General features: G+C 49.5%; 1 protein-coding gene across 1 annotated transcript in view; it reads right to left on the bottom strand.

The window, feature by feature from the left end:
* Positions 1 to 27204, bottom strand: part of DAZL (deleted in azoospermia like) — a 787422-nt gene that overhangs the window by 454637 nt on the left and 305581 nt on the right. The window contains exons 5-6 of the mRNA XM_086940080.1: positions 9611 to 9677; positions 9365 to 9501 (exon numbers count right to left, since the gene is read on the bottom strand). Coding sequence (XP_086796206.1) covers positions 9365 to 9501; positions 9611 to 9677 — 204 coding nt within the window. The remainder of the gene's footprint in view (positions 1 to 9364; positions 9502 to 9610; positions 9678 to 27204) is intronic.

Genomic DNA, 27204 nt, shown 5'->3' with positions numbered 1-27204 from the left:
CGCCAGACACTTCGTGAACACTCTGGGGGCAGTGGTCACACCGAAGGGTAGCACTTTGAACTGGTAATGCCTGTTTTGAATGGTGAACCTGAGGTACTTTCTGTGGGATGGATGGAGTGGTATGTGAATGTAAGCGTCTTTGAGATCCAAGGTTGCGAGGAAGTCTCCCTCTTTTAACAGTGGAAGGACTTGCTGCAACGTCAACATGTGGAAGTGTTCTGAAAGAAAATACATGTTGAGCGGGCGTAGGTCCAAGATGGGTCTGAGTGAACCGTCCTTTTTTGGTATCAAGAAGTAAAGGGAATAAACACCTGTGCCCTGTTCTTCTACTGGCACGAGCTCAATGGCGCCTTTTTGCAGCATCGCAAGAACTTCCTGCTGCAATAAGTGCAAGTGCTCTGCTGACATAGGACGGGGCCTTAGGGGGAATGGTGGGTGGAGTGGGCGTTAGCTCCAGACAATAACTGAACTGGGTAAGTTTCCTTACCCACCTGTCCTGGTGATGGACTTCCAGACAGGCAGGAACCGTTGGAGTCTCCCCCCGACAGGTGTTAGATGGTCGGGGGGCAGTGACAGGGAGTCACTTTTTTGGTGGCGGCAGAGGAGCGGGAATTGTTGTTGCCTCTGCCCTTGGTGTGGTTTCCTCTGTAACCACCCCTACTCTGTTTAGTGTATGAGGATTGCGCACCACCCTTAGTAAATTGCGCCTGCTGTGCCACGTGTCCTCTGGTAACACCTCGATTGCCTGAGCGACGAAAAGTGCTTCCCCGAAACTGCTGAGACTGAAGTGCACCCATTGATTTTGCAGTCTCAGTGTCCTTTTTAATTTTTTCAAGTGTGGTGTCCACCTCTGGGCCAAATAGTCTGTCTGGATTAACAGGCTGATTGAGAATAGTCGTTTGTATCTCTGGCTTAAACCCTGTGATGCGGAGCCATGCTTGGCGTCTCAACATCACACTAGTGTTGATGGCTCGCGCTGCTGTATCCGCAACGTCTAGCGCACAAGTAATAGCAGCGTTGGAGATGAGCTTGCCCTCTTGGATGAGCATCTCCGCACCCTCTTTAAACTCATCAGGGAGGTGTTGTAGAAGCTGCTCTAATGTATCGTAGTGTGCCCTGTCGTATCTGGCGAACAGAGCTTGTGTGTTCGAGATACGCCATATATTGGCTGCCTGCGCTGCCACCCTTTTCCCTGATGCCTCCAGCACTTTAGACTCTTTGTCTGGGGGAGGAGCTTCACCCGTTGACTGAGAGTTCGCCCTCTTACGTGCATTAGAGACCACCAAAGAGTCCAGAGGCAACTGGCCCCGAATGAAAGTTGGGTCCCCAGGTGCCGGTCTGAACTTTTTCTCAATTCTAGGGTTCACCACTCGCGCCCTAGTAGTGTCTTTGAAAATGTCAGTGGCATGTTTTATCATTCCTTTACGCATAGGAAGTGTTTTTACTGTCTTTTCGGCAGTAGAGAAAGTGTCGAATAGAAAGTCCACCTCTACCGGGTCAGCGTGCATTTCTACATTGTGGTTCGCAGCTGCCCTTTCGATTAAGGCATTGAATGCTGTTGAATCTTCTGTTGGAGAAGTTTTAGGCCCATAGGCTTGCGGGTCAGATATAGGCTGGTGGTCCCCTTGATCCCCTGAGGGCAACCATGAGTCCTGTTGTTCATCAGGGTCAGTGTTCTCAGGAAAGGTATACTGTTCTTCCTGGTCGCCCTCACCACTATCTGAACAAGTGGGTGACGGTGTTGGACTTCTAGTTGGTTGATAAATAGGCTCCACCAGTTGAGGGGACCCTGGGAGTGGCTTCTTCTTCTTTAGAGGGATTACAAACGGCTCCAGAGGCTGTGAAGTAATCTTTCTCTTCTTGAGGGTCAGCTTCCCCGTCTCAGTATCGATAAAGTGTTCTGACTCGTCATCCAGCAAGGGGTGATGATCAGAACCGCCAGTTGGTTGAGTATGCCTCCCTTCGACAGAGTCCTTGGGCACCGATCGAGGCGCAAAAGCCTTCGGCACCACCTTTGGTGGCAAGGTAAAGTGCAGCGGCATCGAGGCTTGCTTCTTTGGTACAACTGGAATAGTCTCCGAGGGCGTCTTCGGGCCCGATGTGGATTCTTTGCCCCGAATTCGTTTGAGGGAGTCCTGTACCTGCTTCGTAAAAGAAGCGGACGGCTTCGTTGATCCGACTGTCGATTTCGATCCACCCCCTGGGGAAGACTGGAGCGTGGATGACACCTTCTTTGGCGTTGGAGCTGCCGATGCGCTGTCGGCCGAGCTCTCCCCACCGCCTACGGCTCCATGCGTCGCTGTCGAGGTCTTCAGATCGACCGAGTTTCCTTTTGGTGCCGGGACACCTGGCTTCGGCACGGCGCCCCTTTTGGCCTCGCCGACCGGTTTGTCGGTCGACGCGGTGGGCTTGACTTTAGGCGGCACCGAGGCCTTCTTTGAGCTTGGCTGCTCAACTACTTTTGGAACCTTAGCCGCATCAACAGTCTCTTTTAGCCTTGAGGTATCCGAAGAAGATGGTGTCGATGCCGTAGCAGACGCCTTTGAAGATGACGGCGTCGATGACGTAGCCAACGTCTTCGGTGTCGATGGAGTGGCGTCCATCTTGGTTTTGGTCGAACCCGAAGGTTTCACTTTCGGTTTCGTTTTCGATAATGGCGGCTCCGCAGAGGTGTCCTTAGCCGGGCCAACAGGCGGGGCGGAGGATCGAGGCGTATGATCGTGGGTAAGGCCTTGTGGCGATCCCGTGACCTGAGCCGTTGCGAAAGTAGGGACGGGGCATAGCTCATCCTCCGAGCTATCTTCCATGGCCCCAAAAGGTTCTCCGTCGTCCCCTACCTCCTCGATGTCTTCCTTGAGGTCGTGGTCCTCGACCGCTTCTCCGTAGTCGGTCTCGAGCTCCGCCGATGCCGGCGAAATCTGCAGGTGAAGCTCCTGCTCATCTGCCTCGGGGTCGCCGAAGATGTTCGCTGGCGCCGGAGCCGATCGCTGGGCCTCCAGGCGCGCCACGCGCCGAAGCTTGATGGTTTTCTTCGATCGGAATCTGGAACAGGCCATACAGTTGGCCTCGTCATGGTCCGGCGACAGGAACTTGTTGCACACTGGGTGCACGTCGATGTGTGGGTACTTTGAACCACATACGGGGCAGTATTTGAACGGACTCCGTTCCATTTTATCAACGCCGGGGTCTTGCTGCGTCGACAGGGCCTCGATGATCGAAGAGTCACCGACTCACACGAAATCCCACTCGAAGAGTAGGAATGAACACGAGACCGAACGCGAACAATACCGACGAGTGAGTAAAGCCTTTTGGCCTTAATAAAGTTGTTTTATCGATTCCGAACAAGAGACGTCGAAATCACATCCGAACCCAATGGCGGAAAAAAACAATCTGGGGATGGAGTCGATGCCCATGCGCACTGTAGTCCAGGGGAGGAGCCACCTATCTCGTGATACTTCGAAGACTCTTCCAGGACAAAAAGGTGCAATCATCCGGACCCAACACTAGGCGGCGATCTATGCAATAGATGTGAATTTAGCAGCCCACATGCCTCGAACAAGGGTATTGCCGTAGTCTATTCGAGATAGAAGAACAAAAGTTACTTACCTATTAACTGTGGTTCTCCAGTATTGGTGTCTTTCATAAATTCACATGCTTGAATACTTCCCCGTCGTCGAAGTGGGAGTCCCACGGTACATAAAATAGTAGTAATATACATATAAAACATCGTAAATATACATATACATATAAATATAATATATATAAAATAGTCCTAAAGAAAAATGTTAAAAGTACCATAAAACAACATAGGCCCATAGAGGCCCAAAGGGAGTATTCACTTTAGTAACATATCCATGTCATTATGATAGTCCACATTCTAGCCAATCAGGCTGCAGCACCCTCTAGAACCTTCTCCTCAGAATCTCAAGCCCTCAGATTTTCATTGCACTAAAGTGACCAAGAGCGCATGAGGAGAAGAGAGCCTCTGAGGGGAGGAAGGGTGGGTCGCATGTGAATCTATGAAAGACACAAATACTGGAGAACCACAGTTTACAGGTAAGTAACTTTTGTACTTCTCCAGTATTAGGGTGTCTTTCATAGATTCACATGCTTGAATAAGAATAGAAAGCAGTACGCCAACACATGAGTCATAAAAGGCAATAAGAACAAATGCAAGCAAAGAAGTGCACATATGAACATTGCATATATATATATATAGGAGAATCTTTTATGACAGGAGGCGGGAAGCAACAGAGGCTCACCTACATCTGAAGAGATTTCGTAACACCACTGACCCACAGCAGTGTCTGCAGCGTCAGCTGTCTCCAGACAGTAGTGCCTCGTGAACGTGTGCCTGCTGGACCACGTTGCCGCCCTGCAGATCTGATGTAGAGGCACTCCAGCAAATAGGGCGGTAGAGGATGCAACTGCCCTCATCGAGTGTGCTCGTACCGGAGCAGAAAGAGACTTGCCAGCCCGTTAATGGCAGAAGAAGATGGCAGAAGAAATCCATCTAGTAATGGATTGTTTAGTGACCGGATGTCCCTTGCGCATTCGTCCATAGGCCACAAAGAGCTGGTCTGATTTACTAAAAACAGCAGTGCATTGAATATAGAATTTGAGGCAGCGCTTCAGGTTCAAAGAATGAAGAGAGCGCTCAGCAGGAGACTGAGGGTCTGAGAAAAAAAAGTCTTGAGAATGACAGGTTCATTGAGGTGGAAGTCTGAAGGAACCTTAGGAAGAAATTTAGGATTCGTACGAAGTGTAACAACGTCCCTGGAGAATTGAAGAAATGGAGGCTGAATGGTGAAAGCTTGGATATCGCTCACTTGCCTGGAGGATGTAAGTGCGAGGAGGAGGGCAACTTTCCAAGTGAGGAATTTTATTCTGCTGAATGAATGGGCTCAAAAGGAGGTCGGAGGAGCTGTGATAAGACCAGATTCAAACGCCAAACAGGTGGTGGACGCCGGATGGGAGGAAACATCCGGAACAGGCCCTTAAAGAACTGACGAATGATCCGAGAGGAGTACAGTGACGTGGAACCATCATGGCGAAAGCGGGAAATTGCAGCCAGGAAGACTTTAAGAGTGGAATGCGAATGTCCCGACTTTGCCAAAAGGAGGAGAAAAGGCAGGATTTGCTCAGGTGTGGCGAGCAGAGTATCGATTTTCTCCTTGTGGCACCAGATACAAAACCGTTTCCATTTCAGATTATAGGTCTTAACTGTGGACGGAGCACGTGCATGAGCAAGCACCTCTCTGAACTCTGGAGCAATACTTAAATGTGCAAACTCATTGTGCTCAGGTTCCAAGTGTGAAGCTGGAGAGACGGCGGATCCGGATGGCAAATCTGGCGCTGGCTCATGGTGAGCAGATGAGGCAGAGGGCGAAGAAGAATCAGATCGCACTGGGAAAACAGAAGGAGATCCGTGAACCATGGGCGACGCGGCCACCAGGGCGTAATCAGTATGACGTGACACTGCTGAAGTCTCATCTTGTGCAGTAGGCGTGGAATCAGAGGAATCGGCGGAAAACCGTAAACTAATTTGCTCGACCAGTTGATCGAAAACGCATTCCAGCTCGATCCTCTGTGGGGATGCCGACTTGCGAAGTGTAGGCATTTGAGGTTGATTGGTGTAGCAAACTGATCCAGTTCCGGCTGGCCGCACAAGCGAAACACATACTCCAGAGTCGGTTGATGGAGTTCCCACTCGTGATTGTCCGTAGCCGATCTGCTGCGAGAGTCGGCAAGGGCGTTGGAGGCACCCGGTACGTGAACTGCTGTCAGTTGGACACTATGTTGAATCGCCCATCCCCAGATCTGTTGTGCCTGTCTGGATAGCAGAAGAGACCTCGTACCTCCTTGTTTGTTGAGGTAGTGCATACTGGTGGTTTTGTCCGTACGCACCAGCAGTGATTTCCCTTCCACCAGCAGCCGGAAAGATTTTAGAGCGAGGAAGATGGCCAAGAGTTCCAGGCGATTAATGTGCCATGTGCATTGCTCTGCAGTCCATTTGCACTTGACTGACAACCCTTCGAGACGTGCACCCCAACCCTCCAAGGAGGCGTCCGTCGTGAGGGTAAGCGTGGGGTCAGTGTCCTGGAAAGGCCGCCGAGTGGCGATGTTTGGAAGGTGAGCCCACCATTCCAATGAGCCCTGAATGCGGGGGGTCAGGCAGACTATGTCGTTCAACGACCCTGAGACTTGCCGGCATTGTTTGTCCAATTCCTCATGGAGGACTTGCATTTGTAGCCTACAATTGGGGATCAGTTGTATGCAGGATGATGCCATGCCCAGAAAAGATTTCAACATCCGGATAGAAGCAGACCTTCTTGAGCGAAGAGGAGCCACCATCTTGACTATGCGATCTTGTCGCTCCTGCGAGACAAACACCTTCGCAAGACGCGAGTCTTTCAATGCCCCCAGAAAGATCCTTTGTTGTGCTGGACGGACATGAGATTTCTCGTTGTTGATGGAAAGACCCAAGGCGTGAAAGACAGATAGGCAAGTCTGAGTGTGTTGTCTGGCTGAATGAAAAGTTTGAGCTTTTATCAGGCAGTCGTCCAAGTAAGGGTAGAACTGAATGCCCTGTAGGCGAAGAAAAGCCGCAACCGGAGCCATGATTTTCATGAAGACTCTCGGCGCGGAACGAAGGTCGAAAGGTAAGACCTTGAATTGGAAGTGTTTCGATCCTACTGTGAAGCGAAGATACTTTCTGTGCCTGTGATGGATTGGCACATGAAAATATGCACCTTGGAGGTCGATGGTGGAGAGGAACTCTCCGGGATTTAGGAACTGTAAAATTTCCAGTAAGGTCATCATCCGAAATGTTTGGGATTTGATGAACTTGTTGAGGGCTCGGAGGTCCAAGATAGGGCGCCACTCTCCTGATTTTTTCCTGATAAGGAAAAAGCGGGAATAAAAGCCCTTGCCCTGTTGTAATCGAGGAACCACTTTGACAGCCCCTTTCTGTATGATAATTTTGACCTGCGCAAACAGTTCCTTCAAATGTGCTGGGGGAGGGCCAGAGGGTAGGCAGAAATTTGAGAAATTCGAGAGAGTGGCCCTTAAAGATGACATCCAAGACCCAACGATCTGAAGTTATCTGTGACCAATTGCAGAAGTGCTGGGAGATTCGACCTCCAATCTTCAGAGCAGGAGAACAGTCGACCCTGGGAAAGTCACTGTTTTTTAGAGGTAGCACCTCCTCTGTAGGTGCTCTTCCTTCGATAAGGCCTGGAATCGGATTGCCTATTCTGAGTTTGATAGGAGTATTGCTGTTTGTTTTCACCATAGGAACGGTACTGGGAGGAGCCTCGAAAATTGGAGGAAGTACCTCTGCCACGTGCTCCGCAAAAGGGTACTGGAGGGATCCCAAAGCGCGAGCAGTGTCCGTGTCCTTCTTGATGGACTCTAAAGCGTCGTCCACATGCTTGCCGAAGAGGGATTCTCCATCAAAAGGCAAGTCGGGCACCCTCGCCTGTAATGCGGGCGAAAAGTCGTAGCCTTGAGCCAGCCCTGCCTCCTTAAAACAGCAGCACCTGCGAGCTGCCTGAAACCCGTCGAGGAAATGTCAACAGCACAGTCAATAATTTTAGAGGAGATCTTCTCTCCCTCCTGCACAATCTTATGGGCTTCAGCCCTAGAGGATTCTGGAAGATGGTCAACCAAAGCCGCGATCACTGACCACATCTGACGGTCATATCATCCAAGGATGGCCAAGGAGTTTGCCACCCTGACCGTCGTTGCAGCCATAGTGGTGAATTTCTTCCCAATGGTATCCAGGCGGCGACCCTCCTGATCCGGTGGCAAAGTCAACGGAGTTGCCGCGTTACGCAACCTCTTCTGGGCATTTTCAAATGCTGGAGGCAAGGAACGCCAAAACAGGTGCTTTTAAAATGATAATATACTTGGAATCATGGCGCCCCCCCACCTCAAGTCAGCAGCCGGTGCGGTGGCACCAGTCGCACCGCCCTACAGCCGGCCCTGCATACATGTTTCATGGTTAGCTATCCTTGCTGCATAGAGAGCTGTAGCTTGAAAGCCCGTTTCTCACTGTAAGTATGTCCTCCTATGAATTATCCGTTTTCCACAATTATTGAAATTGCATTATACACACAAACTGCCGATTTTAATCATGGTATTGGTAAACCTAGTAATTACTATGGTATACAGCAGTATATGTCGTATTTTATTAGTAGTCATTTTAGTACACCTTTTCCTGATTTAAAAACATGTAACATAGAAATACATAGTTGGTAAAATGATACAGCATTCTGGGGACCACTTGGCCTCATGTGTGTTATGTCCCCAAAGACCCTTAATAGCACTACTACCAACAAATAAATCTTACAGTGGGGCCATGGTGTTCCTATAGTTAAGGCTACCTTACACATTCCCCAGGGTGCTCGAAATCCATTTTAGGGACAGACCTTTTTAAATCGTGCACCAACGTTTCTTAAAAGAGCATATGCATTGATTAAGTGATCAATGTTAGCATAGGCTTCTTAATGGACTATATTAAATCAAAAGTATCTCAAAGGTAGTGCTTCATAGCTTGCTTGAACTGTGGTGTGGGTGTATTATTTGGTGAGTGTGTATGTCTTTGTGGGTGTATGGCGTATTAAGGTGGGAAGGGGGTCTTCGTTGTGATCTGTCATTTGTATTCTACATTCTTGTTCTTCAAGTTGTTACGTCATTTGAAATATTCTTGCATGATCTTTTTTACTACGTCACTTGAAATGATACTTGTGCCATGTGCAGTTTTCGCAGAATTATCCAATGTAGGGTACTTAAACTTCAATATTTCTTAAAGATATCCAGCTAACTCTGACATTCTTTAAAAAACCTTCACGGGCAATCCCGGACACCTCAGCGACACTCTGAGACTCTTTTATGAAACTGTCAACAGTGTTGGCAGATAGATCAAACACTAGTAACATCAGCACCTGCCTCTGATTCTCTGCCTTCAGGGCCTTCTCCCTGTATCCACCCACGCTACCTCCGACCCTCTGACAGACGAAAAACAAGCATTGGCATAGCTAATAGGTCTCGTTTTTGGGTCTTATAAGTGTTTATCCATGCAACAGCTGATGTTGCACCAATGATATTGTGCTGCATAACTAAATACTTAAGGTCCCAAAAGCGAGACCTATTGGCTATGTCAATGCTTGTTTTTAATGATACTGCAAGTATATGCATCAAGCATTGACGATATGAGGATTATTAAGCGATTCATACATGGAATTCTGGTACTCAAATTTCTTTTAAACAATTTCAATAAAATTAGTTAACCGCAGAAGAGCATCTATTGGTAAAACTGGCTCGAACTGTTCTACATGAAAGCGAGGAAACAATATCTTACCTGTACATACTGGGGCACTGGACTAATCATGTGAGGATGCTGCATGTACGTTTCAGCATTCTGATTGCTCCACATACTATGAAACTGAGGTGCAGGAGGATTAAGGACCATGGGTCTTGGTTGTACATGATAGGCACCTATGTTATGAATAAAGAACAAATACACCAGTTTAACTGTTTTCAAACATGTAAAAGTCAAAGAAAATTAAGAATGTTTTCAGAAAAGTGAAAAGGAACATGTACTTACATAAGTTTTGCTGCTTCCTGATTGCTGGACCCAGTTTAAGTTTTTTTCCGTGAAAATTAATCTGCGACTGAAAGTAAAACAATTAATCAAATATGTTCAATGGTAGCACCTGCTTTTAAGGTACTTTTGCACATGCACTATGTAGTTGTAATTGGTCTAGCTACATTTAAATAATGAATTAAATGTTTTTACTTACTAGCAATTTCAGTCCTCAGCATCAATATGTCCGAAAAGTCTGAATATCCCTACTTCTAAATAGAAACCCAATAAGGAAATGTAACTTACTTGTGATCCTAGTTTTACATCATAGTTTTTATTTTCTCAGAGAAATCATGAACGTACAGTAGTCCCACTCGCGTGTGGGAACCCTGCCACACGTGTGCGTGTTTATTTTTTGTCCTGTTGGAGGTAGCCAATTTTAATTGTTCAATCTAGTCATACTCTTGTAAGTCTGTAACAGGCAAGCATTAAGTGCTTTTTAGGGGGGTGGGTTTCGGCATAGAACTACAGTACTATAGTTAGAATTCTAAACCACATAGCAGCATTAAATATAGAAATGTGTCATAGAATAGAAATACTATCAGAAACACCTGTTGTAGTTGCAGAGAAAACAATTAAGGGAAAGGTGTCTGTCAGGTCAAACGTGCATATGCAGCACTCGGTGCATACTGTATCTTTAAGAGAAAGAACAATTGTTACTTACCTGTAAACAGGTGGTTCTCCAGTATTGGTGTCTTTCATAGATTCACATGCTTGAATATTCCCCGTCGTCGAAGTGGGAGTCCCACAGTACATAAAATAGCAATATGCTAAATATATATATGTATATATATGTGAAAAAACATAATACATAATAAAAGAAGAGGTAAATACAAATGAAAAACCTCCAGAACAATTCCTACATAGGAATGCATGGTAAAGAGAAAAACCACTTGTAACACATTAGTGTCATTATGTTAGTCCAAACTACAGCCAATCAGGCGCAAGCACCCTCTAGAACCTTCTCCTCAGAAGCCCAAGTCCTCAGATTTTCGTAGCACCAAAGAGACCTATAGTGCATGAGGAGAAGAGAGCCTCTGAGGGCAGGAAAGGGTGAGTCGCATGTGAATCTATGAAAGACACCAATACTGGAGAACCTCCTGTTTACAGGTAAGTAAGGAATATGCTACTTACCAGTATGCATCTGTTCTTGGCATGTAGGGCTGCTGACACCATCAGGATTCAAGCAAGCCGGGCTGAAGACGGCTGAAATGCCAGAAACCGGTCCCCAGAAGCTTGTTTCCTTCCCAGTATAAGAATTGGCTTAGTAGTTTGGTTTGCCCTGTTCCCATGATGCACTGGGCCAGAGACAGACTAATTTGCATATAGCCAGGTTCTGAGCTGGGATGGTGCAGTGAGCTAAAAAAACGGTGATGGATCAAGCCCTGATCGTTGGACTGGGTAGGAGTGTTCTGCTTAATTCAGATACTCTGTCCATCACCACCCCCTTTTCTGAGACATTCATATCTGTGCATAGATCACCGCCTAGTGTTGGGTCCGGATGATTGCACATTGTTGTCCTGGAAGAGTCTTCGAAGTATCACGAGATAGGTGGCTCCTCCCCTGGACTAGAGTGGGCATGGGCATCCTCTCCTTCTTCAGATTGTTTTTTCGCCATTGTGGCAGAGATGGAGTCTAATACAGTAAGTGATGACCATGCCTGAGAATGCTTCTTAGTGCTGCGGCTGGGACAGGCACCGGGGAGGAGGGCGAGCGATATGAATGTCAGCAGCCATACATGCCAAGAACAGATGCATACTGGTAAGTAGCATATTCCGTCCGAGGCATGTGGGCTGCTTAATTCATATCTGTGCATAGAATAAATAGCAGTTACCTCCTTATGGGCGGTTGCCCGTGCCAGCCGCAGCAGTCTGAAAAAGAGTTTTGAGAACAGCCTGTCCTACAGCAGCTTGCTGTTTGGAGTGTACATCTATGCAGTAGTGTTTGGTAAATGTATGAATGGTGGTCCATGTAGCTGCTCTACATATATCCTCTAGAGGAATGTTACCCAGGAAAGCCATGGATGCCCCTAACTTGCGTGTGGAATGCTCTCGTGGGGGAACTGTTAAAGTGCGTTTAGCCTTTTGATAACATATCTGTATGCACTTAACAATCCATCTGGCTATACCTGATTTGGAAATGGGGTTGCCTTTGTGTTGTGGAGAGAAGGCAACAAACAGTTGCTTAGTCTTTCTAAAGTCTTTTGTCCTGTCAACGTAATACAGGAGAGCCCTTTTGACATCTAAAGTGTGCAGTGCCCGTTCTGCCACGGAATCTGGATTTTGGAAGAAAACGGGCAGCTCTATGGTTTGGGTAATGTGGAACTGCGACACGACTTTAGGCATGAATTTAGGGTTGGTACGTAGCACTACCCTATTAGCATGATTCAGCATGAAGGGTTCCTGAATAGTGAGTGCTTGTAGCTCACTAACTCTACGTAGCGATGTGATTGCTACTAGAAAGGCTACTTTCCATGTCAGAAACTGTATTTCACAAGAGTGAAGAGGTTCAAAGGGTGGTCCCATTAATCTGGTGAGGACCACGTTAAGATTCCAGACAGGTGAAGGAGGGTGTCTGGGAGGGATTACTCTTTTGAGTCCCTCCATAAAAGCTTTAATGGCCGGCACCCTGAAAAGAGAAAGATGCTGTCTGTTTTGAAGATAAGCTGCCATGGCAGCCAAATGTATCCTGATGGAACTGTATGCCAGATTGCATCTGTATAGATGCAGCAAATAACAGATATTTTTTTGCGTGGAAGCATCCAGTGGGTTTATGTCAGTATTGGAACAGTAAATGACCAATCGCTTCCATTTGGCCGCATAGCATTCCCTGGTTGTAGGTCTCCTTGCCTCTTTGATGATGTTCATACAATCAGGGGGCAAATTGAGGTAGCCAAACTCTATGACCTCAGGAGCCATATTGCAAGGTTCAATTGCTGAGGATCTGGGTGCTGAATGTCTCCATGGCTCTGAGTGAGGAGACTGGGAGTGAGGAGCAGTCGTTGTTGAGGCACCACTGAGAGGTCTAGGAACGTGGTGTACCACGCCTGCCTTGCCCACGTTGGAGCAACCAGGATGAGCGTCATGGAGTGTTGTAGCAGTTTGCGTGCCACTAGCGGGATGAGCGGTGCTGGAGGAAAAGCGTACGCAAATCTGCCTGACCAGTTCATCCATATCGCATTGCCCTGTGACTGCGGGTGTGGGAACCTGGCGGCGAAGGTTTGGCATTTTGCGTTTTCCTTTGTTGCGAAGAGGTCTATCTCTGGATGACCCCACTGCTGAAAATATGGTTGGAGCACTGAGGGGTGTATCTCCCACTCGTGCATTTGATGGCTGTGCATGCTGAGCAGGTCCGCTATCTGGTTGTCCTTGCCTGGGAGATGTTCCGCCATGAGGAACATGTTCTTTTGAATGGCCCACTTCCACATGCTCTGGGCTAGATGAGACAATTGTGGAGAGTGTGTGCCTCCCTGCTTCTGGATGTAATACATGGCAGTCATGTTGTCCGTCCGGATTAGCACGACTTTGTTGCACAAATGCAATTTGAATGCTTCCATTGCCAAGAAAATGGCCATCAGCTCCAATAGGTTGATATGCATCTTTTGCTGTTGTGTTGTCCATAGTCCCTGCACAGTATAACGGAGTACGTGCGCTCCCCAGCCCTGGAGAGATGCGTCCGTTGTCAGCACGATTTGTGGGAGAGGCTCTTGGAACGGTCGTCCCCTGCAAAGGTTTTGTGTGTTCCACCAATGCAGAGAGTTGTATGCACGACCGGTCACCAACACTAGGTCTTTTAGATGTCCATGAGCCTGGTTCCACTGTTGTGCTAAGCACTCTTGAAGGGGATGCATGTGTAGCCTCGCGTGTGGGACTATGAAGATGCAGGAGGCCATCATACCTATTAGCTGCATAAACACCTGCGCTGGGAGTGAGCGTTGGGGCCTGAATTGTTGAATCAGCAATTGCATGCTGTTGACTCCGGCAGAGTTTGGCTGTGCTGTTGCCGTCGGAGTGTTTATTGTCGCACCTAGGTACTGTTGCACATGTGCGGGTTGAAGGTGTGACTTTGGATAATTCCGTGAAAACCCTAGACTGTGGAGGAGGTGAATTGTGCGGGACATGTGGTCGGCACACTGTTGGGCTGACTTTGCTTGGACAAGCCAGTCGTCCAGATAAGGATAGACATGGATGTGTTGTCTCTGAAGGTGCGCCGCCACTGTAGCTAAGCACTTTGTGAACACCCGGGGTGCAGTAGTGACCCCGAAAGGCAGGACCTTGAACTGGCAATGCTGGTTGTTTATGGTGAACCTGAGATATTTCCTGTGTCCTGGGTGAATGAGGATGTGGAAATATGTGTCTTTTAGGTCCAGTGTTTCTAGGAAGTCCCCCTGACTGAGCAGCGGCAAGACCTGCTGTAAAGTTAGCATGTGGAAATGTTCTGACAAGATGTACTGGTTCAGGGGTCTGAGGTCTAGAATGGGCCTGAGAGACCCGTCCTTCTTTAGGATTAAGAAGTACAGTGAGTACACCCCTGTACCCTGCTGTTCTAAAGGCACGAGTTCTATGGCTCCTTTTTGCAGCATGCAGAGTACTTCTTGCTGCAATAAGCGCATGTGCTCTGCGGACATAGGACGGTGCCTTGGGGGTATGTTGGGTGGAGTGAGGTTAGTTCTAGACAATAACCGTATTGTATAATTTGTCTCACCCACCTGTCTGTGGTAATGTCTTCCCAGACTGGCAGGAACTGCTAAAGTCTTCCCCCGACCGGTGTTATGTGGTCTGGGGGCAGTGACAAGGCGTCACTGTTTATTGGTGGCGGAGGATCTGGCATAATTATGTCCACGTCCTCTGCCCGTGGTGCTGTTCCCCCAATATCCACCTCTGTTGTTTTTGATATAGGTGGACTGCGTGCTTCCCCTTGTTGTATTGTGCCTGCTGTGACGCTTGACCTCTAGGGGCTCCCCTGTTACTGGAGCGACGAAAGGAACCGCCCCTGAACTGCCGTGACTGCAGAGCCCCCAATGGATTTTGCTGTCTCAGTGTCTTTCTTAATTTTTTCGAGTGTTGTGTCTACATCAGGACAAAACAGAAAGTCAGGGTTAACCGGCTGATTGAGTAGAGTAGTTTGTATTTCTGGTTTAACCTCATGGGCGCGATAGTAATTACGGCCGTATGCTGAGATTTTTAAAAACCCATGTTACATGACGAGCTGGGCTCGTCATGAGCGTGCGAGGAGGCTACACCATGACGAGCCCAGCTCGTCATGAGCGTGGAAGGGGTTAAAACCAGAGATACGGAGCCAGGCATGCCGTCTTAGCATCACACTAGTGTTGATGGCCCTAGCTGCTGCGTCTGCAGCATCGAGTGCACACTTGATGGATGCATTTGAGATCAGCTTTCCCACCTGTATCATCATTTCTGCCCCCTCCTTGTAAGCATCAGGCAAGTGTTGTAGTATTTGCTCTAATGTATCGTAATGGGCCCTATCATATCTGGCTAATAGGGCCTGTGTGTTTGCGATTAGCCAAATATTTGCTGCTTGAGCAGCCACACGTTTTCCTGAAGCATCAAAGATTTTGGATTTTTTGTCCGGAGGAGGAGCATCACCACTTGTCTGAGAGTTTGCTCTCTTGCGAGCATTGGCCACCCCTATGGAGTCCAATGGGAGTTGTCCCTTGATTTAAATAGGGTCCACAGGTGCAGGCCGGTATTTTCTCTCAATCCTTGGGTTTACCACCCTTGCCCTGGTGGTTTCCTTAAAGATGTCAGTGGCGTGTTTAAGGACACCCTTTAGCATAGGTAATGTTTTTACTGATCTTTCAGAAGTTGAGAAAGTATCAAAAAGAAAATCTTCCTCCACTGGGTCGGCGTGCATGTCCACGTCGTGGTTAGTGGCTGCCCTTTCAATTAGTATGTTGAACGCCGCCGTATCTTCAGTAGGCGAAGTGTTAACATTGTAAGACTGCGTGTCAGGAGTAGTTTGAGGCTCATCAGGGTCAACCCAGGTTTGAGGTTCCTCCTGATCAGTGTCAGCGGTATAAGTGAATTCATCCTGATTGTATTTGTCCTCCACATCCTCATGGATGCGTGTGGGAGAGTAGGCATAGTCTTGGGCAAAGGATTCCACAGGTTCAAAAAGAACAGGCGAGGTGGCAGAATCCCTCTTCCTTTTAAGAGGGATCTTGTACGACTCTAGAGTACGTTCTTGAGCAATTTTCCTCTTGTGAATGGTGAGTCTGCCAGAATCTGAGTCGATGAACAGCTTTGACTGATTGTCATATGAGGGTGGTTGGAACAGTACATCCTCTTGAGTGGACTGTTGTCTTGAAGCTACCGATACTGTTTTGGGCGTGTCGGTGCTTTTCTGTGGTTCGAACGCTTTGGGTTGAGCGGTCTGGGGTAGTACAAATGTAATTGTTGGAGCAGACATTGGGGTCGATTCGACCTTTTTCGACATTTGCGCCGTCTTCGATCCGACCGACTTTGTCGACTCACTAGCTGCTTTGCGGGCTCGCGTCGACTCGAGCTCTTGGTGCGCAACAGTCCCACTTTTGTGCTTCGACGCGACATGCTCCTTCGGGTCCGGTTTGCTTTTTGACTCGAATGCCTTGCTCAACATTGGCTTCGAGGCTGTAAGCTTGGGATCGACAGTCTTTACTAGTGTCGCCATGTTTGGACGTCGACGTCGCCAAAGTAACGTGCTCGACTGTGGAGACAGGCTTCGGCGCCCCGCTCTTTGGCTCAACGCCCCCTTGTGACCCCGACGGGTCGATGACACTTTTTGTTTTGCTCTGCGTCGACGAATCGGAGGCCGTCGATTCGAGTGCTGTTCGAGAAGTTGGCCTGATATGCAGTGCTCACTATTCTAGTGATCACTATGTATCAGTACAAACGACCCTTATTGATGATTGGTTGTAAGTCAACCTTATAGACCAGCTATCCTAGTAGCATGGACAAGAGCAGTCTTTAGGCTAAACTCTAGAGGGCGTGTTAAGCCAGCTGTTATACCATCACATATACCCCTTGAACACCAAGTAAAAGGACACCACACAAGTTGTTATGAAAATAAAAGGATATTTATTTATAACACAACAGCCCTGGACTCTTTATGAGGACAGGGCGCTAAGCACAATACAAAGCTCTTAAAGAAATACTGAAAGTCGCACAATTTACGCAAATGCCCGAGGGGCACGGAAAACCATATACTACAAAAGTGGAATGCAAAATTACTAGCCGGTAAGTACTACTCTTAAAGACTTTGGAATCGCTAGGCCTACAATGCTGAACCCTTGGATTAGAAGCAGGAGGTCTAGGAACGCCGTGTGCAGAGTGGGAACTCTCACGCGTAATGCGGGACAAAGTCTATGGATACAAGTAAATGCAAAAGTTGGTGTTCTCGGGCGAACCCGACTAGGTAGGTCAAAAACGAAAGTGGATCTAGACACTAAGGGCCCGATGTAGGTAAATGGGTTTTTCCGATTTCAAAATACCGAGGCGGGCCGAATCGGTATTAAGAAATCGGAAAACGAGATGTAGGAAAAAAACACCGAAAAAATACTGAATCGGTCGGCATCGGTATTGTGATTCGATACGTACCGAATCGGCACGGACCGATTCGGAAAGGACCGAATCGGCTACCACCGAATCGGAAATTACCGAATCGGCAAAATCCGATTCGGCAATTACCGATTGGGAGGTCGGAATACACCCCCATGGCCAAAAAGCCCATAGGAATGCATTGAACAATCCGAATCGGTAAAATCCGATACAGCCAATGAGGTGGATCCACCCTCCCCCACCCAAGCAGGGAGTGGCAACCCAGGCAGGTGCAGCTCATTAAGAACATTCTGGAGAGCCAGCCTGAGCTGAACACTCACATTGAGCAGCAGTGGGATCAGGAGGCAGAGAACTGTGGAGAGCAAGATGGCAAACACCAGTGAGAGCCAGAAGGCTGGCCAGAAGAGAAAGCCAAAGTTTAGTAGCATGGAGCTGCAGGTGTTGGTGGAGGAGGTGGTGAGGGTGCACAGGCAGCTCTTCGGGAGGCTGTCCCTCACTGTGCCGGACAGCACGAAGAGGAGGCTCTGGAGTGAGAAAGCAGAAAAGGTCAACGCAGTAGGTGTCACCCCCAGGTCCCTTGATGACCTTAAAAAACGCTTCTATGACATTGCCAGCCTGACCAAACGAAAGATGGCTGAGATCCAGAGGCAAGCTGGACTGACAGGTGGAGGCAGGAACCCGGCGCCACCCCTCACTGAGCTGGAGGAACTGGTGTCCAGAACCATCGAGAGGGAGTGTGTGATAGGAATCGGGACCCTGGATAGCTCAGCCAGAGCTACAGCTAAGAAGCATGCGCATCATGACACACCCTACCAGACACCTCCCCTTTAGACACAATGCACAGGCAAACCCCAGCCCAGTACTGTAACCAACATACAAGAGAAAAGCATCATGGTATATGTAGTCAGCAGAAGTTAGCAAAATATGGCAGTGCAGAACCACAAGATAGAAAAGAGTGGAACACATTCAAAGGAGATGCAAGGACATATGCAATGCTTTAATTGTAGTGACTGTAATACATCGGCACTCAATTTACAAATGCTTCTTTATACCTAGGGGCACCATCAGGCGGAGGACCACAAGCTACAGAGGCACCAGCACCAGCACCAACTACCAGTGCGGTGGCAGGGCCTAGCACGAGTCAGGCTGCCGAGGAGGAGGAGGAGGACAACAGCATTGGCCAGGGTAATGAGGGAGACCTGGTAATCGACTATGCATTCCTACACTCCCCACAAATGTCAGGCACACCCCCCTTGCTGTTCTCCCCTGAGAACTCTCCGACAAGGGCCCACCCTGCACCTACACCACCTCCTGCCACGAGTATGGCTGTGGCTCCAGTCAACCCTATCCAGGGAGCAGCGGGTCAGGCCCCGGCCACCACCACACCCACACCAGTGGCACCCCAGCCCACACAGCAGGGCGGCAGCAGCAGTACCCGGAGGCGTGCCATTTCAAGCACTGCAGCGCCGGCACCGGAGGGCAGTGTCTTCCAGGGCCTTGAAGGCAGCATGGTAAAAATCCAACGCCAGAAGGCAAAGTCCATCATGGCCTGCCAGCGCCAGCTCCGCCAGCACAACCTGCAGATGGGCGAGATGGTGAAAGGGTTCAAGACATTTGTAGACACAATCAAGGAGGTTGCTGCAGGTCTTGGCAGGCTGACCACAGCCATAACACAGTTATGCGGAAGACTTGAGGAGCACGAGCACTCGCGCAGGCGGGATGCCCGCGTGCAAAACTGCTCCATTAGCCGCCTTGCTGCTGCGACCGCGCAACTGTGTCAGCGTGGCGCCAATATGGGGGCAAGTCTGACACAAAACACCGCCGAGGTCACCAGGGGAATGGCCCGCATCACTACAGCCATGGAGGCAATGATAATCTCCAACACTGCCGCCAATCCAGCCCTGGACCTGGGGGATGCTGGGGACAGCAGCAGCCGCAGCAGCCCGGCCAGCGCTGCGTCAGAGCCGCGCAGGAGCACCAGGCGCTCCGCAGAAGCCGCAGGACATGCGGAAGGGGGTGAGGCACACCCCAGTGGGGCTGCCAAGCGCTCCAAGAAGTAGGCTTGCCAGGGCGGGTGAGGCAACCCGGACCTTGGACATTTGTTTTCTTTACTTTTACATATTATTTTGTTGCACATCAGTGCAGTAACGGTGTTGCAACATTATTAAAATTTGCTTTTCCCCACAACCATTTACCTGTCTGTGCATCTGTACTCACTCAGAAATAATTTTCGGTAATCTCCTCACGTCTGTATCTGCCATCACTTGGCGTAGACACCCCAGCAGGCTGTGTTAGTGGCACAGCATCGTCGTCGTCATGGTCCTCGTAGTCAGACAACTCCACCTCAGTGCCCTTCTTCACCGCAAGGTTGTGCAACATTGCACAGACAGCTATGATCTTGCAGCAGGTGATGGGGGTATACTGTCTTGCACCTCCACTCTTGTGCAGGCATCTGAATCTACTTTTCCAGATGCCAAAGGTCCGTTCAACTACATTCCTTGTGCTTTTGTGGGCCCGGTTAAACCTCCTTTGGCTGGGTGTGGAGAGGTTGAGGTAGGGGGTGAGTATGAAAGAGCGGAGGGCATATGCACTGTCGCCTGGAAGGAAAAGGGGTAACATTACTCACATGCATACATGTATCACACCTAGCTACTTTGTGTTATGGGGGTCTGATGATGTGTCTCACCTAGGAGGTATCCTTCACCAAATTCGCCAGCCATCAGCCGTGGGTACTCCCTGGGAATTTTGGTACCAGGTCTGTGATGGTGCACTTCGCATTGCAGATCACCTGCACGTTGATGGTGTGCGTAGACTTCCGATTGCGGTATATGTATTCTGTGTCAGCTGGGGGGCAAATCGGAATGTGCGTGCCATCTATGCAGCCAATGATTTGGGGAAATTGTGCCATCTGGTAGAAGTCAGCTTTAGTTTGTAGCAGTTCTGCGTGGGTTGCAGGGAAAGAGATGTATTGGTCCATCCTGTGTATCATGGCGTCAAGGAATGTGTGGAAGAACCTTGACAGGCTGCTCTGGGTCACCCCTCCTACCGCTGCAACTCCACATTGATAGCTGCCAGACGCAAGCAGGTTTAAGCTGCATAGCACCTGGACGTGTGCTGGGATGGCGTGTGCCCTTGGGGTGGGGTGGTCCAACAGTGGTTTGAGGTCCCTGATGAGCTCCAGAATGGTGTCTGAGTCCAGCCTGTACCTCTGTAGGATCTCTGTCTCTGTGAGCATGAACAGGGTGATCCTCTGTCTGTAGACCTGTTCCTCTCTTTGCCATTCCCTCTGTCCTTCCTGCTGTAGCCGTAGCCGCCTCGCAATGACATAAAAAGCTGCCATCCTGCAAGTTGCAATGCATTTTGGGTCTGTTTTTATGTGTTGGAGTTGGTTACCACCTGATTGTAATCCATGGTAATTACCGAGTGAATAATACCGATTTTTGAGCCGAAATCGGTGTTTCTGTGCTTCCCTACATCTCCACATCTGTCCGAATTGGGGACTTTCCCGATCGGTGATTCTACCGATTCGGTAGGTTATCCGATTCGGCTTATGTCCGATTCGGTGTCACTACCGAATCGGTACATGGACCGATTCGGATATTTTCCGATTCGGTGTCACTACCCATTCGGTCCATGGACCGATTCGGATATTTTCCGATTCGGTGTCACTACCCATTCGGTACATGGACCGATTCGGATATTTTCCGATTCGGAGTCACTACCGATTCGGTACATGGACCGATTCGGATATTTTCCGATTCGGTGTCACTACCGATTCGGTACATGGACCGAATCGGTATTTTAATCCGATTCGGTGTGTTACCGATTAGTTACATTTCCGATTTTCGGTATGTACGTATCGGATTATTTTCGATTCAGTACTCATTCCGATTCGGTTTTTGGACCGATTTGGACGTTTTTCTTTGCCCTACATCTCGATGGCAGTATACCGATCGGTAAGGGCCCAAAATCGGTATTTTTGGCCGTTACTGATCGGTAACGGCCTACCTACATCAGGCCCATAGAGAGTTGGTCTACGCTGGAGCACCGTGGTACTCGGTTTACCTAGCCCAGGGGCTGCGGCTGCATAGGGTTCAAGTGTCGTCGGGAATCCTCGTTGACGAACCAGGAGCTTGAAGTGGAAGTTGCTGGCAGGCGACCAGTGAAGATGTTCCGGGCTGATCCAAGGACTGGTTCATCTGAAGATGAGAACCTGTAAGCAGAGGGGACCAAGTTCTGAATCACTAAACAGTGATTAGGTGGGCACCAGGATGGCACTGGACGAGGTCACTCAGCAAGGCGAAGAGGTGACACTGGATTCTGCTGCTGCACGGACCAGGGGCGCTGATGTCGACCAGGCTGGAGGTCTGCGAGCTGTCCCCCGTCGGATGTCTGCTGCTGGCGTTGCTGGATCCGGTGAAGGAGGCAACAAGCCTTGGCTATGGCAAGCCCACGTGGCAACACAAAATGGCGTCTTGGATGGACCGGGAGGGTCCGAGGAACGCCCCCATTAGGAGGAGACTAGGGCGAGTCTAGAGGAGCTAGACCAGCGGTGAAACAAACGTAGGACGTCGTCAAGAGGGTCACTAGCCAACGGGCAAGTGACCGGATAACGTGGCAAGCGACACAAAAGCAAAAGGGCCCCACGCAGATCTGGTGGATGCTGGGAGGCTGGTCTTCGGTGCTCGTGCTGCTTGGGGTTGGGGCTTCTCTTACCCCAATGCACCCACTCGAGGGTCCCTCGGCGGTCGTGCTGGGTCAGTGTCGTGCTGGCTCTGATGGTCGCCGGGTCCACTGGTCTCGTCACACCCACGGTTCTCAGCTGTGCTGTAGAGGCAGGTAGAGGTCAGAGAGGGCAGGGAGTCCGGGTCTCGTCGTGCTGGTCGGTCTGGTTCCGGAGGAAGGACGTCTTAGCAAGCCGCAAGATACTTAGTTGGTGCCTGCTGCTGCAGGGTGACTACTCCTTAGTCACAAGGGAGAAATCTTAAGAAGTCTTGAGTTCCTTTCGTAGAAAGTAGTTTCAGGATTTAAAGATGATCTAATCTGGAAGGGTCCCCACTCCCATCTTTATTCTAAAGAAACTAGGGACTAGGTCCTGCCCATGGGTGGGACCAGGAAGGGGGGTGGTTACACCCCTCTCCCATGCCGGACTTTCCCCAAGCTCAGGGGCTGGTGTGCCCCTGGAACTGGTTCAAACTGGCAGATGCGCAGTGAGAACCGGGGTGCCACTTGCAGTCACCTTCCTATTCAGCCCTGCCTACCTAGGATACACAAAACCCTGTCTGGGATGGTGCTAGCACCGCCCCTGACAGGAAACCCTTTGTCCAAGCTCCCCTCGCTGGAAGGACTCCCAGCTGCAGGGGGTCAGACTTGTGTCTGTGGTGGCAGCATCCATTTTGTGATGCTGAGGCTCGAGTTAACTTTAACCGGGGTTCACAGTTACATACATGTCGTGTCCCTCTAGAAGGGTGGAATGCTAACCCCGTCACCAGAATTGGCGAGGGGTTAGTATTCCAATTCGTATGACACCTTACTCGACATGTTTTAATAAAGCGATACCAGAGTTGGCAAATAACTGCGAGGATTATAAGGCACTTAAGAGTATATGGTACGTGTTCTCATAGAACAGCTATTAGGACTTGGTTCCGCAAGCTGCAGACGGGCTCAGCTCATGCCAGAGCACCATCTCACATAATTCCAAGCACTCTGCCTTCAGGATTGTTAAGGCCTGCCATAGGAGTGACTGATAGGAATACATGTGTCTATTTTAGGGTTAGATATAGGTATACTATATCTATAGCCAAGGGTGATTACACCACCTTGCCCCAGCTGTCGTGCAGCCAGTTGTGTCAGATTTAGATGGCCAGCCAGGGGTGGCATAATACATGCTGCAGCCCCTGGTAGGCCCTGGGTACACCTATGCCCTGAGTTACAGGGTCTGAGAAGGTGGCCCAGTACCAATTGGTAAATGCACCTAAGGTACATGGAATCCATTTTACAGAGAGAGCAGTAGGCCTGGGATCCTGATTGGCAGGGTCCCAGGCCAACTATGTCAAAAACCAGCTAAAACACAAAGCAAAAAGTTGGGGGCAACCATAGTCAGGATCTTCCTTCCTACATGCTGTTTTTAGTAGTTTCGGTTTCGATTTCCCTTTAACAGCTTTTGGTTTCGATATTGCCATTGAGACTGGTTCATCGACCCATGGCTCTTTAGAAGTATTCTTACCCGGGCCTTGACGCGGGGCTGTAGAATTAAGGTTAAGGTCTTGGCTAAGGCCTTCAGGCGATGCCGCGACCTGAGCCGTAGAGGGTACAGTGTTAACTTTGGGCCCCACAGTTGCGGGTGGGCCCTGCTCATCGCTGGAGTCGTCTCAGACGGCTCCGATGGCCTCTGCGTCGTCTCCAACCCCGACGACGTCTTCGTCATGGATGTAGTCTTCCTCTTCGTCTATGTCGTAGTTTGATTCGTGCTCCGATGCAGGGTCCGACTGCTGGTCAGGATCCTCTTCATCAACGCCCTCGTCGTCTTCGGCCTCGAAGATGTTCTCTGGGTCGGGCGCGGTCTTCTGTGCCGATTGTTGTGCGGCGCGTCGAAGCCAGAGCGTCTTCTTGGACCGGAACTTGGAACAGGCCATGCAGCTGGCCTCGTCGTGGTCCGGTGATAGACATTTATTGCATACCGGGTGCACATCGATGTGCGGGTATTTTGAGTTGCAGACGGGGGGGGCATCTCTTGAACAGGCTCCGTTCCATCGTCGATCGTTGCTGGGCCGTGGTGTCGAAAAGGCAGACTGCCTTTGACGTCCTGTTTGAAGAACTGGATCTAGTACTAGGCACCGAACGAGACAATAAAGACGCCCTGAAGGCCTTTTGGCCTTGCGAAAGAGTTTAAATCGATTCAGAACTTGAGTCAAGAAAGTACATCCGAACCCACAGGCGGAAAAAAACAATCTGAAGATGGAGAGGATGCCCATGCGCACTGTAGTCCAGGGGAGGAGCCACCGATCTCGTGATACTTCGAAGACTCTTCCAGGACAACAATGTGCAATCATCCGGACCCAACACTAGGCGGCGATCTATGAACAGATATGAATTCAGCAGCCCACATGCCTCGAACCAATTGTTCTTCTCCAGTATTAGGGGTGTCTTTCATAGATTCACATGCTTGAATAGAATAGAGAGCAGTAACCTCCGTAGAGCTGAGATTGCTAGGCACATATGGAAAAAGCCAAAGACAGTAAAAATACAGTCATGTAACAATAATAGCAATCACAGGAGAACACAAGGAGGAGGGAACAGAGGCTCACCTTATTTGAAAAGATGACGAAGCACTGACTGCCCCACTGCGGTATCAGCTTCATTGATGGCATCCAAGCAGTAATGCTTGGTGAAGGTGTGCCTGCTGGACCATGTCGCTGCACGGCAAATCTGATGAAGTGGCACACCGGCAAACAAGGCGGTGGATGAAGACATCGCCCTCGTAGAATGAGCCTTCACTGAAGACTGCAATGGTTTGCCTGCTTGTTGATGACAGAAGGTAATGGCTGAAGAAAGCCAACAGGCAATTGTTTGGTAACTGGATGCCCCTTACGCAGTCGCCCATGAGCAATGAACAGTTGGTCGGACTTGCGGAAGGAGGCAGTTTTGGCAATGTAAAATTTAAGGCATCATTTGATGTCTAAACAATGCAAGCGCTGCTCCGCCGGAGACTTTGGGTCCGGAAAGAAAGTCTTTAGGAAGACAATCTCATTCAGATGAAAATCCGTAGGCACTTTAGGTAAGAAAGAGGGGTTGGTGCGAAGCACCACGCCGTCACGTTTGAATTGTAGAGAAGGTGGCTTGATAGTGAAAGCGTGAAGGTCGCTCACGCGACGAGATGAAGTCAAAGCTAAAAGCAACGCAACCTTCCAGGTGAGGAACTTGATATCAGCCCTATGGATAGGTTCAAATGAAGCCTTTATATGTTGAGATAGTACAACATTGAGGTGCCATGGTGGAGGAGGGCGCCGAACAGGTGGGAACTTACGGAAGAGCCCTTTGAAGAACTGGTGTATGATTCTGGATGAACAGAGAGGGAGGAAGAGCCATCGTGTCGGAAGAGAGAGATTGCAGCTAGGAAAACTCTCAAGGTAGCATGTGAAAGTCCGGACTGAGCGAGACTTAAGAAGAACGGAAGAAGTTGCTCCAGAGTAGAATGGATTGGATGGACATTTGCTGCTACATACCAATGACATAATCTTTTCCACTTGAGTTTATAAGTTTTGATGGTAGACGGGAGCCCTAGCATGAGCGAGGATGTCCCTGCATTATTGAGATATGTTTAAGTCTGCGAGTTCAAGGTGCTCAGGTTCCATGCTGATAACTGTAGCGTGGAGGGATCCGGATGGCACACTTGGCCTCTGTTCATCGTTAGGAGGACTGGACGAGGACGCAGAGGGATCGGCTCGCACTGGGACAGCAGAAGCAGTTCCGAAAACCATGCCTGTCTGGCCCAACGAGGTGCGATCAGTAGGATGTGACAGGGCTGCCTCATCTTCCACAGCACCCGCTTTACTAACTGAATCAGCGGAAAAGCGTAAGCGAATAGATCGCACCAATCGATCAAAAGGGCATTCCCGCACGAACCGGGGTGGGGATGCCAGCTTGCGTAGGATGGGCATTTTCGATTCTCTGGCGTTGCAAAGAGGTCTAGAGTTGGGCGACCCCATCGGTGGAACACAAGATCCAGAGTCGGCTGGTGCAGTTCCCATTCGTGTGTCGATGTGGAACTGCTTAGAGAGTCCGCTAGGATGTTGGACACGCCCGGCAGATGGACAGCCGTCAAGGTGATCTGATGACGGAGAGCCCAATCCCAGATTGACTGGGCCAAGCGAGACAGGTGTGGAGACTTGGTTCCTCCCTGTCTGTTCACGTAGTGCATGCTGGTGGTATTGTCCGTTTGGATAATCACTGACTCTCCATGAACTACAGGTAGGAATGATTTGAGCGCTAGGAAGATCGCCATCAACTCTAGCCTGTTGATATGCCACTTGCGTTGGGGCGGAGTCCACTTGCTTTTGATGGATAGGCCTTGGAGATGAGCGCCCCAGCCCTCCAGAGAGGGTCCGTCGTGAGCGTGAGATCTGGTGAGTGAACGAGGAACGACGTCCCCATCTCCAGGTTGGTTGGCTGCGCCCACCAATGTAAACTCTCTCATGCGGGCTGTGACTGCAACTAGGTCGTTGAAGGACCCGGAGACCTGATGCCGCTGTCCGTCCAGTTCCTCCTTAATGGGACGGGTTCGCAACCTGCAATTTGACATCAGTGCGATACAAGATGATGCCATCCCCAAAAATGATTTTAACGTCCGAACAGAAACGGACTGTTTTATTCGGATGAGGGAGACCAGACGAAGGATCTTCTGTTGCCGCTCGTGCGAGACGAACGCTTTTGATAGTCTGGTGTCTAGGATAGCTCCCAAGAAATTTCTGGTTTGCAGCGGCACAAACTGTGACTTTTCGACATTGATGGCCAACCCCAGGGATTGAAATACCTGCTGAAAAGACGAGTGTCCTGACATAGTTGATGGCGGGATTGAGATTTGAGGAGACAATCGTCCAAGTATGGGAAGATTTGAACACCTTGGAGACGCAGGTGAGCCACCACAGGAGCCAGTACCTTCGTGAACACAATAGGAGCTGATCGAAGTCCGAAGGGCAAGACCTTGAACTGATAATGCATTTGTCCCACCTTGAAACGCAGGTACTGGCGATGCTGTTGGAGAATCGGGACATGAAAGTACGCGTCTTGAAGGTCTATGGTGGTCATGAAATCCCCGCTGGATAGAAGACGCAGGATCTCTACTAGTGTCAGCATGCTGAAAGATTGGCTCTTGAGGAATTGGTTGAGAGCCCTCAAATCTAGAATGGGCCGCCAGTCTCCGGTCTTCTTGAGTATGAGGAAGAATCTAGAGTAAAACCCCTCTCCTCTTTGATGCACAGGGACCACTTCGACTGCACC

This window comes from Lissotriton vulgaris, chromosome 10 (genome assembly GCF_964263255.1).
Source record: "Lissotriton vulgaris chromosome 10, aLisVul1.2, whole genome shotgun sequence".
Lineage (NCBI taxonomy): Eukaryota > Metazoa > Chordata > Amphibia > Caudata > Salamandridae > Lissotriton > Lissotriton vulgaris.
This window is presented reverse-complemented; position numbering and strand designations above follow the sequence as displayed.